The 12,526-nt window shown below is 38.1% G+C and overlaps 1 protein-coding gene and 1 non-coding gene across 2 annotated transcripts; one reads left to right on the top strand and one right to left on the bottom strand.

The window, feature by feature from the left end:
• Nucleotides 1-72, top strand: trnat-cgu. Its single transcript has one exon. It is a non-coding gene; the product is annotated as a tRNA-Thr (tRNA).
• A 5,441-nt stretch (nucleotides 73-5,513) lies between these two features.
• Nucleotides 5,514-9,667, bottom strand: pla2g10 (phospholipase A2 group X). Its single transcript, XM_039823773.1, is given in 5 exon segments — nucleotides 5,514-5,938; nucleotides 6,518-6,624; nucleotides 7,277-7,445; nucleotides 9,602-9,646; nucleotides 9,649-9,667. Coding segments are annotated over 5 exon segments (471 nt in total). The 5' UTR covers nucleotides 9,650-9,667; the 3' UTR covers nucleotides 5,514-5,789.
• Between the last annotated feature and the right edge of the window lie 2,859 nt (nucleotides 9,668-12,526).

Raw genomic sequence — 12,526 nt, 5'->3', positions numbered from 1 at the left:
GGCGCGGTGGCCAAGTGGTAAGGCGTCGGTCTCGTAAACCGAAGATCGCGGGTTCGAACCCCGTCCGTGCCTTTTGAATATATAACTTAAACTCGATGTATGTGAATTCATAGACACACTAACTGTCTTCGCTCTCCACTAACAACCTCTAAGTGATGTTACTACCAATATGTTCTAACTAAATCATGAATGTGTGCTTACATTTGGCTTTAAATTGCCTACCTGAAAGACAAATTGCCTACGTATTCCTTTAAATTCAGTTTCATTACGTCTGTTTATTTTAATTCATGTTTTACTCACTTGTTTGGGGTCTGTATAGCCAATCAACCATTTGTATGCATAGGCTATTATAAATGTACAGTTGTCAAAAGAAAGAAACTCAGCTGTGGTCCACAGGAGGTAGTGTAGGCCTCACCCACTGAGGATGAGCCTGATGCACAGAAAAGCCAAGGGCAGTCATTTAACACAAAATGAGACATAAGTCTTATTTATAACTGAACTGAGAATGGAAATTCAGCCATGTCAGGCTAGACAATAGTTTAAGTCCAAATTGAGGGTAAAAGGACAGATATGCTGTACGGATTGTAAAGCCCCTTGTGGCGAAATTGGGCTATATAAATAAAATGACTTGGAAAATAGTTGGGAAGTCACCCAAACAAACAAAGTAATATGCTACAAATGGACAATATTGCTTCATATTGTTGTTTTAAGAGGGTTGGATATATTTTGAATAGGTTTTTGGACACTATCTATCTCTCCATTTTCTATACCAAATTGAAATTTCCTCATGTTATGGTTGTTAGCACTTGTAAATAGGTTTGTCATTAGCTCAAAGAGATTATCTGTTATAAAACAGAGAAGCATTATTTCTTGAAATATTGAAAAGCACATTTTAGCCATTGTGGAGAGGTTTTGACACACAAAAGAACACTGCATACAAAGGCCTGGTAAAGCCTTAGTACTTTTACATATAACATTTGAAGAGTTTTATTCCTACAGGCAGAATGAGCACATATGCGTTTCAGAAAATTGTTGTTGCTTCTGCAGAGATCTTCTGAGTTGAATAATTATGAAAGTATATTTCTCAAAATACAGTGGTTATGTATATAATTAAAACCCATCTGCTCTCATTTGTGCCCAGTCTGCAACAATCAGTAGTTTGTGTGTGCATTCTTCTGAATGTTATCAAATGTAATTTAATGACGTTTTTTTCCACAATATTCCATTAAGTCTCCTATGCAAATATGTTTTCACATCACATTGTGACAACGTCACTATAATTATGCATCTACTCAGCTCACACTAATCAGACTGCAGTTTCCTGGGTAACGCTCCATGTTGCAGCATCAATGATTCATATCTGCTGCAGCAGCGTATCATCACGTTCCCTTTGTAAACTCACGCATGATGATAGAAAGAAAACAACTGGAAGCTGCTGCAGTGGTTTTTAGAAAAACCTTAGTCAGCAACATCCACAGCACATCACTGCTGGATAATGTCCAGCCACCAACTACCATCAGTGTAAAATGAAATGCTACATTTAGCACACAGATCACTACCTTGGTCACTGAAAATAACATCCAGATGGCAAACTTGCTGGTTCTGAAGTGTATTCTTCATGAAGTGGAAAAAGAGATTGTCCTTTATGACACTATGAGCAGCCTTACCATGAAAAAAAAAGTATTATTAGTAAGTTCATGATTCAGTGCCAGCAGCTCATTCCCATGGTAACCTGTATGATTGCTTGTGAATAGTGTCAATAACAATAAAAAAAACTGATCCTATAATCCATGAAAGTAAAATGAGAAATTCAAATTTTTTTGTTTCTTTTTTTTTTTTCAGGATGATTTGCTGCCATTCAGCTTTTCATAGATGACTTCACAGACGGTGAGAGAAAAAAATTGTGTAATATATTTTAAAATCCACAAACCTTATATGATATTATTATTCAGTTATATGTAGTTGGTTAAACAGATCTAGAGAAAGTTTAAATTGGAGAAGAATGTCATCTAAAAATAATGTTTACCATAAAAGTATATTTACCTACCTATGTAAGCATATGACACAGTACTGGAATTGAGTGTGTTGCATAACATTTCCTCCAACAAGATTAGGAAAGCATTTATCAGGACCCTTCTAAATAGCTTCACCTTTCACAGATGCTATTTAAACTCCTGATATAGCAACAGAATAAGTGTGTGCATGCATTCCTTATGTTTGAATGACTGAACCTTGACTGCCTTTTCCCGGTGTTTCCGTGGCACAGGTGGGGGCTGTGTGGTCCACGGCTTGCAGAAAAACATTTAACATGTATCATCATTGAGTCTCTCTTACTTCCCCAAGCTGGTTAAAAAAGTAAGAGCTGCGTTTCCAATTAGGAAACAACACAATGCATGAAATGTTCAGCCATAAGCAAAACAACATATGCCTCGAAAGCTGGAGCTAATTGGCTAGATGGGGTCACTACAAGCAAAAGTTGAAACTTCTTCACATTAGTCTTACTTCTCAAAATATTAGGCACTCTTTTTGACCATAGTTCCCATATTTCTCATCCTTTTTGGGCTGCTTAACTGAAATACTGTACATTCATGAATCATGATAGATGATGCCCACATCATTCTGTATAAAACAACATTGAATATCAGCATAAAGTACAGGCCTATATATCTTATATTGGCATGTTAATGAGCTGCATATTTTTTACGCTTCCTAAACTTTGTCGTTGATCAATTCTAAACATCACTTTAACCTCTTGAAATGTTCATAGAATATGTATAGATAAAACTGCATTATCATTCATTTGTACAATACTTTAACAACTATGTACATTTAAATATCAATTACCTTCAGTCCAAGTATTTCTACCTTTGTGATTTACTTCATTCGTTATTTCTTAATATGTCTCCTCTGCCACATGCAAATAAAAAGAGTCTTCAAGGAAAAAGCACACAAAGGAGATAATAAAAGAAGGAGGATAACAGAGTCTGTAACACATACTGGCAGCAGGTCCAGGTCTGCTTTGGCTGCACACACATTGATTTCCTTGTTTGTGTGGGCAGTTAGTACTCTGTAGTCAATATGGATTTTCAAAATCATGTGTTCAGCAGCATTCAAGTTGTTATTTATGAATTTAATATGATTAAAGACCATAGAGACCATACACAATTTGCCTGAACATACAGTCCAAAAGGGCATACAGATCGTCTGCTGGTAAGAAGTCGTACTTTGATGTGCACGTGGTTGTTGTGGTTTATATTTTGAGCTGTTTTAGCCGAGACTTCATTGTGTGCCATCTGGCTCTCGATTGGGGAACTAAACAGCTGATTAAAGAACACAATTAGCATGGAGCAGGCTCTGTCAGCTGCCCCGGCAGGAATTAAAGAATGCACTCATTCATTGTGACAACCACGCTGTCATGCATATGCGGGATAGGCGTTTCTTCTATCACAGGATTTCCTTAAGAGTTATATTATTACAAGGTCAGTTTTTAACCAGGATTTCTATGTCAGCTGCAGCCAGTGTGAATTATTTTATTTTCCGTCAGCAATAGACTAACAGAGCAGGGTCTAGTCCCATAAAGGTGTCAACAAGATGCTGACGCAGACACGGGCTGTGTGAGGATGGCACTTGCCGAAAGTACACAGGACAAGTGAGAGATCATCAACAAAGTCAAGAGCTGAAATCCTTGAAAGGCCACTCCCAGACATCAGGGGCAGGACAGAGGAGTGTGCTGGCAGAAAACCACTCTGTGGAACATCCTCATCAACCTTCACAGGCAGCAGGGAAAAGAAAGGACCAGGGGTTCAGGCTGCTTTCAAAAAGAGTCTCATGGGTTCACAAGACAGCTTCCTGGGCAAAATTGAATCAGACAGACCTTGTGTGATGCAAATACACCTTCAGAAAATGAATGGTTATCCCTCAGAAGCCCTGATGAATCACACTGTACTCTGTTTCCCCACTGCAAACCCAAAATCTTACTTTTAAATCATTAAATATCAAAATATTTTAGCCTGTGTTACACCATCAGGGGTGCTAAATTAGATGAGGGTACTGCAACTGTGAAGCATGTTTCAGTTTCTGATCTCATGAATTCAAACAGCTGCTGTACTGTTTCATTCTGTGCTTAGAAAAATTAAAAGGTTAACAAGGCATTATGCATTTTTGTCGTTATGCTTACGTAACACAGGGTGTTTACATGTAAATACTTTAAATTAAATGCATGACATATCATTTTAAACCTTAACTAAAAAAAAATAAAAAAAATCCATTTGCATAGATTAGAGGTAGAACAATGTACCCAAACAGGAAAGTGGGACTTTGAGCAACCGTCTTGGATGACGGCGTAAGGCTTCCGTAACGTCAGAGTTCATAGCCGCTGAAGGTTGGACACAATCAGGCAAGTGTTCATGGGCCATGACCCAGATACTTATTTCCAGTCCTGGACTTTGGACACTGCACCACGGCATCATCTCCCATTTCAGTCCACACTCACGAGTGGTGCACTCATTCAACAAAGAAATTGTGTTTTCCGTGTGAACTCAAGTGTAAAAGCTCACTTGAGTATCTAGGAAGGCTGTGTTTACTGTGATTATAGCCATGGTGGTGATACCATTTACTGGGTGTCAGAGGGGAAATGAAGGTTTTGACTTGACAGCAGGACTTTTACCAATTCTGAAAGAGGTTCCCAAGCCAAACCCAAAACCAACAGTGGTAAACCAAAATAAGAGTCATTTACTGTAGGTAAAACATTCAAACCCACAGTCATAACAGGTTACTAGGAACTTCAATACATAGTTATTATTTTTTTACAAATCTAAATAATAGTATCCATGATCATTATTAAGTGCAAATTCTCTCATTGTTTGGGCGTGTACCCCTTGAATGCTTGGTTCCTGTTGTGTCAGCGTGTTTCAAGTTTAGTATATGTGAATATGGCACCATCTGTTGGCCAAACCCAGGTGGCTTCCTGCTGGTTTGATGGACCCTGGTTTGCAGCTGGTTGAAATAGCAGTGGCAATGTGCAGCTGGAATATTTGATACATAGATTTGGGGAGGAGAAAAGAAAGTGTCAGCAGACTTCAAAATAGAAAAGCAGGAAAACCTCAGTTTGCCTATTAGGGCACAACATTTCCAAAAGTGGTTTTTTTTTTCAAATCCCAATGAATGAGGTGTAGTCAGAAACAACCCCAAAGCAAAGGGAGTCAACTTCAGAGTTATAAGGCAGGCAATACAAGTACTGTTGTAAGGTCCGGCTATCTGATCTTGCTGATTAACATCTACCTTCTGGCTGAGTATTGACTGAGTTTGAACAAAGAAATGCTCAAGTTGCCTTTTCATTATGTGGCTCTCCTGCAGCTGTAATCCTCAGCAGGTTGAGTCACAGTGTGTGTGTGTGTGTGTGTGTGTGTGTGTGTGTGTGTGTGTGTGTGTGTGTGTGTGTGTGTGTGTGTGTGTGTGTGTGTGTGTGTGTGTGTGTGTGTGTGTGTCAAAATGTATAATAATTAACTGTAAACTCTTAATACTTTTGTCGTTTATTAAAACAACATATTCAATATTAAAATAACATATTCAATATAAAGGTATCTGCAAAGACACAACACTGTTTTACTCCTCACACACCTCATTATGTTCTTTCACAATTTAATTAAAAGAGCCTGATAATAAAAAACAGCAAAAAATACACACACACCATATAAGCCAAATAATTTGAGTGTCTTTGAGTATTTTATAGTAATGCCATGTAACATAATATATTTACAAAAGGCACACCAGGACATACATGTATTGTGTCAATAAATATTACACATTGGATGTTCGTGACCACAGAGGAAATCGGGCCAAAGGGCATATTTCCGGATAAAAGGTGCCTTTCTCAAACATTTGGCGGCGTCTCTGTCACACTTGCACAGCAGCTTTTCACATTTGCCCATCAAATCATCTGCAATGAAGAACACAAATGCCTTTCTTCAGTGACAATCGGAAAAGAGGATTATGTCATTTGTTGTGAATACTTGTTCTAAAGCTTGCAAAGTCTAGCTTTTGTCATTTTGCCTCTTAATGGTTAATTTGGTGTGTGGTTTATCTGAAATTGAGAGACATCTGGCTACTGAATAGTAGTTGTGGATACTATGAATTAATTTTACATTGATTTATTTATGAAATAGCATAAACAACCCACTATGTTTTGGTACTTAAATGTGTGAACCTCATTAAGTCTGTTGCTATTTATGTACAGAACTTCCTGTGGTTTATGGAGGCTTAAAATACCAATAAATATATGTTGTAAATATCCTGTCTTTCCCCTCCAATAAACGTCCTGCTTGCTCTTTTCATGGATATTTGTAGATCACACAGCCTGATCTGTGTCTCACTTTCAGGTTTACCCATGATGGTGTGTTACATGGTACACGAAGCATCACATTTACATGTGGGGCCACTAAAAGAAAGAAAGCAGAAGCTGTCTTACTTTTAAAAATCACAAAATATTATGTATACATAAGCATTAAAAATGCAATACCACACTCAGCTTTCTTGTCCTCACACGTCCACCTATACTGGTCTGTTTTGGTTTGGCAGCCAAGACGTTCTGCATCTCCATAACAGCAGTCATGTCTGTGGCAACACCTACACAGAGAGATTAACAACATGATAAATGTTTTATTTTGAAGGCTGAACTCCAGACTACACAAGGCAGGGTCAAGAAAGCAGTAAGTGGGTAGTAACAGCACTGTGGTTTGACTCACACCACGGCTATTTTTAAGACAGGGAAGGATCACCACATGGGTTTTCACAACAGATAATTAGCAGTTAACTGGTTTGAGGGGGTTCGATGTCTTGCGGCGAAGATGGAAAAGAAGGAGATGGCAATTAGGATTTGGGTGTGGAATGTTTGGACTCATTTTGAGGTACCCATTGGACTATGTGCGTCTGCTGAATTTGGACACCATTCCCTCCTTCCATCCCACCGGACAGCATCTGTGGTTCAGTCGACTCATTCAGAAATGGAAACTGTGTGTACACGAGCAGGATGGGAGGGAGGAGGAAATAATGTGTCTGCATGATCTGTGGAGTGGAGGGCTAAACATCACCATTGCATGCTGAATTATATCTTTTGCATCACATAATGTATAGGTGGGCCATATCTGGTGCAAGCTGAATGTTTACATTTTGGCACACACTGTCATCATGTGTCCAGATATTCTTGAAAATGAAAACAGACTTGACAGTGTCATATTTGCTTGAGAAGAGTGTGATTAAAGCTGGGTGCCTGCCTCACCAATCTGCCTTGTCTCTTGGCCAGCCTTGACCACCCAGTCCACAGTAGCATCCGTACATCATGTAAGCCAAGGCAGATCTTCCTGTGCTGCATTTGATGGCTCCCGCCAACTCCAGTAAGCCTCTTTTTGTCCGTTGGGACCTGCGTGTCGCCGCAGAGGCCACAACCACTGCAAAGGAAAATAAAGAACCAAAGAGGAGGAACAAACTCATCCCTCATCTTGTAAACACATCGTAGTGTCTGGTAGTGACATTTTTTGTGGTAAGGTTTTGATATATTGTGTGATATTCAGGTGTTGGACACAATAATAGAAACGGCTGCCTACAATTAACACAATTACAAGTGTTAAAGTGTTCCTTTTCTTTTGTCCACGCTCTACACACACTCAGTTTTTTTAATTTAAATTTTATTTAAAAAAAAAAAAAAATATATATATATATATATATATAAACACAATAAGTGTGTTGCAACACACCAAAATGAGAAAAAAAAGTTGCCAGTTTATTAGGTACACCTGTCACAAACCCATCCCCTTGAGCATGTTTTACCTGTCTGTCTGGTTTGTTTTGTGTTTCGTGTTTTGTGTGACTTTCCTGAACGTACCCTGTTTCCGGTTGCCGGGTAACGAGTGCTAGGCTGGAAATACTTAACATATGTTTACTTTAGCTCAATTACCAATGATATATACATCATTTATGTTTCATAGTTGCCATTTACCCATGTGAGATCACATTTATGATCATTTTCATTTGTTTTTTTTTCAATTATAAAAAGGTACAAAAAAATAGAAACAAGATTTTTTATCATTATTGGTGCTTATTTCTTAGAACTTAATCAGAACAGGTGAAAGTGCTTGAAATCTAACAATTGTGTAACTTTGTGTGTGAATAGCAGGTGCAGAAAGACAACATTCCCGCACACAGACACCTGCAGTCAGTCAGTCAGACACACACACACACACACAACACACGCGGTCTAGTTAGGAGGAGGACACAGTTAAGTTTCATAGCACCTACAATTATTACACAATTATTACACTCGGGTCCAGTAGAACCGAACACCTCATATGTAATAGTTATGTGTAGGGGCAGGGGGGGGACCGTGTGCAATCATTGAAAATAAGTTATTTTTTATGTTCTTCACAGAAAATGAGCCAAGGCCAATAAATTTGAGTTAGAAGAAATAATAAATAGCATAATTTTTCTTTTAGCAAACATTGAAAATGGGTGCCAAAACACCATACAAGGTTTAAGCTGTGACCTGACATCCAGTCCCTGCCGGATCATTTGCCATACTAGTATGTGTGCTTGCATGCCAGCCAAATTGTTTGCTAGTCAATTTCTATTCGCTTTGTTCGCTAAACTGTTGCCTGTTCCTCAATCTTCAGTAGGCTACCTTCACCCTGGAATTCCCTTCAACCCGGTCTGACAACCAAAGCCATCAACTTCGTCGTTCCTTCAAGACTATATGTCCACCAGTACTCACCTCCCATCACGTTCGTAACCACCATCAGCATTCCATAACCCAGACTCACCTGTCTACATGCCTGGCATTACCTTTTCAAGTATATTTTTGTCTTCAATAAACACTCACCTTTTTTCACCACCAACCTTGTCCTGGTCTGCATTTGGGTTCAGAACCTGAGAGTTAACACCTAATTAAAACTAATGCAGTCTACAACACTCTTGTAACAAATCGTACCTTCATGAAGGTTATAATGTTCCGTTTTTGGAGAGAGGTGTTGATTCAACTTTATGATCAATTTAGAGAGAGGGGATGTAGTTTGTTGAAGTGTATTGTGTTACAGGGGTGTTTCTGTTATTTTGCACACCCCGTGTATATCAATGATTACTAAATTACCTCACTAAAACAGTTTCAACAAAAACTGAACATTGTAACTTATTGCAGGACTTGTATGCAATAGTTTTAACTTGGTTCCTAATAAAGTGGCAACTGAGCTGTGTTCCTCTCCTAAGTGGCTACAGCATCTAAGAAGTCTGGAAAGGTACATGCACATTTTCAGTCTGTTTCTTTCTACATGCCTGTGTTTCTGCACAGCGCCTCAATAGGAGTCAGAGGATTGACTTTCCACTTAGTCACATCTCACACCTCATGAACACCAGAAATATGTTTGCACATGCTACCTTAGAATAACACTTTCACTGATTCACTCTGAAAATGTAAACAGGTAGTTTCCTTCAAGGCTGTTACCTTGAAGTTATTGGAAAGACACAAAGGGAGTGCCCCTTTGTGTCTTTCCAATAACTTCTCAAGTCTTAGCATTTCATAGTTGGAGCTCCACTACAAAGTAAATAGTCAACTTACCAGATAACAGGAGAAGTATTCGGTAAAACGCAGTCATGGCATGCACATGCGGCTGAACTCCACACCAAGTGTCGTTCACTGACACTAAGTGAGCGTAGCGTTGAGTGGAGAGCTGTTTTTAGATGCTGTTTGAATAATCTCATTGGCCAGAGGCTAATCCAATGTTTTTGTACTTGTAAGCCCCCTACAGGAAACAGCCTGCAGGTTATTCCTGCTTCTTCTCAGCTCTGTGACCAGTGTTTGCATCTCTGCATCTCCAGATTGCATGCTGCAATGATGTTTTGTACCAGATGAAATAGATTATTTTTACTTTTCTAGAGATGCAACACATTTGGGATTTATATGAAAATCAAATATACAATCAAAAACATATGTATTGTAATGGGAAAATTACATTTAAGCCTAATTTCTTATATTTTTATGTTAAATTCGTACTTTACTTCTCTCACAAATGCTGAAAGAGTTGATCTCATTTCCCACATGCAGATTTTGATTCTAACTGCTGAGACGTCCAGTCTGGAACACAATGTGAGCACTGTTTGTCTGAACAGATAGGGGCTACAAGGTCACCCTAAAACTATCGTACAGGGAGGAGGAGGCGAAATGGCTCCGAGATGTCTCTTGTGTTTTTTCTGATTGTCTTCATGTGTATCAGATTGCATGTAAAAATTGTAGCGTCATACCAAGCCAAGTGCGTGTGTGCTGTCACTCTGAAAATGCATATTAGCCTAGTGTTCTTGTTCACTCATTTGAGAAACTGACTCCACACTGGGCTGCGGCCTTTTGTAAAATCATGTTGCTCCTATATTTGCAAATATATATTTTTGCCCCGCTGACAGGAAACTTCCACTACAGTATCTATCAATTAAGACTTTTTTATATTCTTATTTCTTGTCTAAATGTAATTTTTGTCTTTGCCTCTAAAAATGATAGACATACTAATTCTGGGATGTTGCACCGATCCTGCACGACAATATATTCAAGAAAAAAAAGACTCTCTTACTGAACCACGTATGTATTTCACGTAAAATAATTGCAGGAAGACAAAAAACAAATCCAACACTTTTATTTGATCAATTTGATCAAACTATTTGATAGATGATTTGGTTAACACATAAACCTCAAGTCATTTTGAGCTTTCCAAGTATCCCATGTTCATATACATCACGTCATGGGAAATCAACAAATAAAACAAAATACAAATACAAATAAACTTAGAGTATAGAAAACACTATGCGAGTTGAGGTACAGATTTCAATGAGATTCAGGGTTAATTTTTGCTAATGCAGCACATTTTTAATTTCTGTAAGCAAGACAATATGTGGTTCCACTTCCTCACAACAAATGCACCTAGACATACAAATTATGGTAATTATACTCTAATAATATAGTTTCCCATCCATCATCATAAAAACTCCATCCCTCTCCTTCCCCTTCCACATAAACATGTCAGCAGGGTGAGTAGAACAGACCTTCTCTCCATAAAGCAAATAGCTATCATTATTGTCAGGATGATTTACTGAGCAGCACTCCAAGTGTCTAAATTTAACAGCTGAGATTGTTTATTTGACAAATTGCAGACCTGATCTGAAAATGGCGAGAATTGTGTCATATCTTTGGGTTTCATCTTTTTATAGTGTTTTCTGAAAGTATATTTTCAGCTCTCTCGCACTGGACTCTATAGTCATTCATAATGTGGTAATGTCAAGGCAGCTAAATCAAAAAAGACACACACTTTGGGTTTTGATAACAGGGGACATATTCAAAGTGTTTTGTGATTCAATTCCTCAGTGATGCTTCTGCACAATGTGAGATAAGCGCCTCCTCCTGGCAGTTATTGTAGCTGCCAGGATGACTGCACTTTCTGAGAGGAGACACTTCCCTCTGATCCCTGTATATCTGATTATTTTCAGTTCTATCCATTGCTACAAAACATCCAGTCAACAGTTAGATCATATCGAGCTGAACACACCTGACAGAAAAGCCTGAATAAGCTGCAAATGTGCAATGAACTGAACGGAAAGCAGAATCCTAGACAAATTATGGTGTTTAATACTTGTTTTCTTGAAATTAGCTGAGGGTGAGATACTGCATGAGAGATGATGAGATAGCTTCTAAACAAACAATACCAAAATACATATTTCTGATTAAAAGACAGTACGCTGAGTTTAAACTGAGAAAATAAAGAAAAAAACCTTTAAAAAAAAAAAAAAAAAAAAAAAAAAAAAAAAAAAAAAAAAAAAAAAAAAATGCACAGGTACATGGGTGAGTAAGAGAGGGAGAAACCATTCAAATATTTAGCTGGAAAAATTGTGTTATGTTGAGTAAAGAACAAAAAGAGTGTTCTTGGGGAAAACCATGTTCAGTCCAGCTGAGCGTCTGTGCATGAAATTCGTCCTGAATGAGGATCAGACAATAGCTCCGACCTAATGTGGGGAAAGAAAAACAAGTCAGGAAATGCTGAAAAGTAAGACGAAGGCAAGTAGTTGGCTGTCTGCCTCCTCACACAGAGCCTATTGATAGACATTTGCTGCTCTACTTGTTTTGATATCTCATTGAACAACGTGCAAACCTAATTTGTACATGACAAAATAAAACAGAATTTAAAAAACAAATATGGAAAATGGGGGTTTGAAGGAAGGTTAATTGCTCATCTTATTCCCAACACTAATACTATTAAAAGTAATTTATTATAATAGTATTATAATACTTTCAGTTACTTCCAACAAAAACATTTTTAGCACTGGATGACGTGCTGTAACCTAAAACCCAGTACAGCTCTAGCAACACAATAATGCATCAAATTAAAACTAAGAATAAGTGAGAAATGTATTTTACTTGAAGCTGAAACTCAAGCTCACTCACTCCTTGTGTTTTTCTTAGGGTCTACTTTGTGAACCACAGTTTCACATTTACAGAAACACT

The sequence above is a fragment of the Perca fluviatilis genome, chromosome 15 (assembly GCF_010015445.1).
Source record: "Perca fluviatilis chromosome 15, GENO_Pfluv_1.0, whole genome shotgun sequence".
NCBI lineage: Eukaryota > Metazoa > Chordata > Actinopteri > Perciformes > Percidae > Perca > Perca fluviatilis.
The sequence above is the reverse complement of the archived record's forward strand: the minus strand, read 5'-3'. Positions and strand labels throughout refer to the sequence as shown.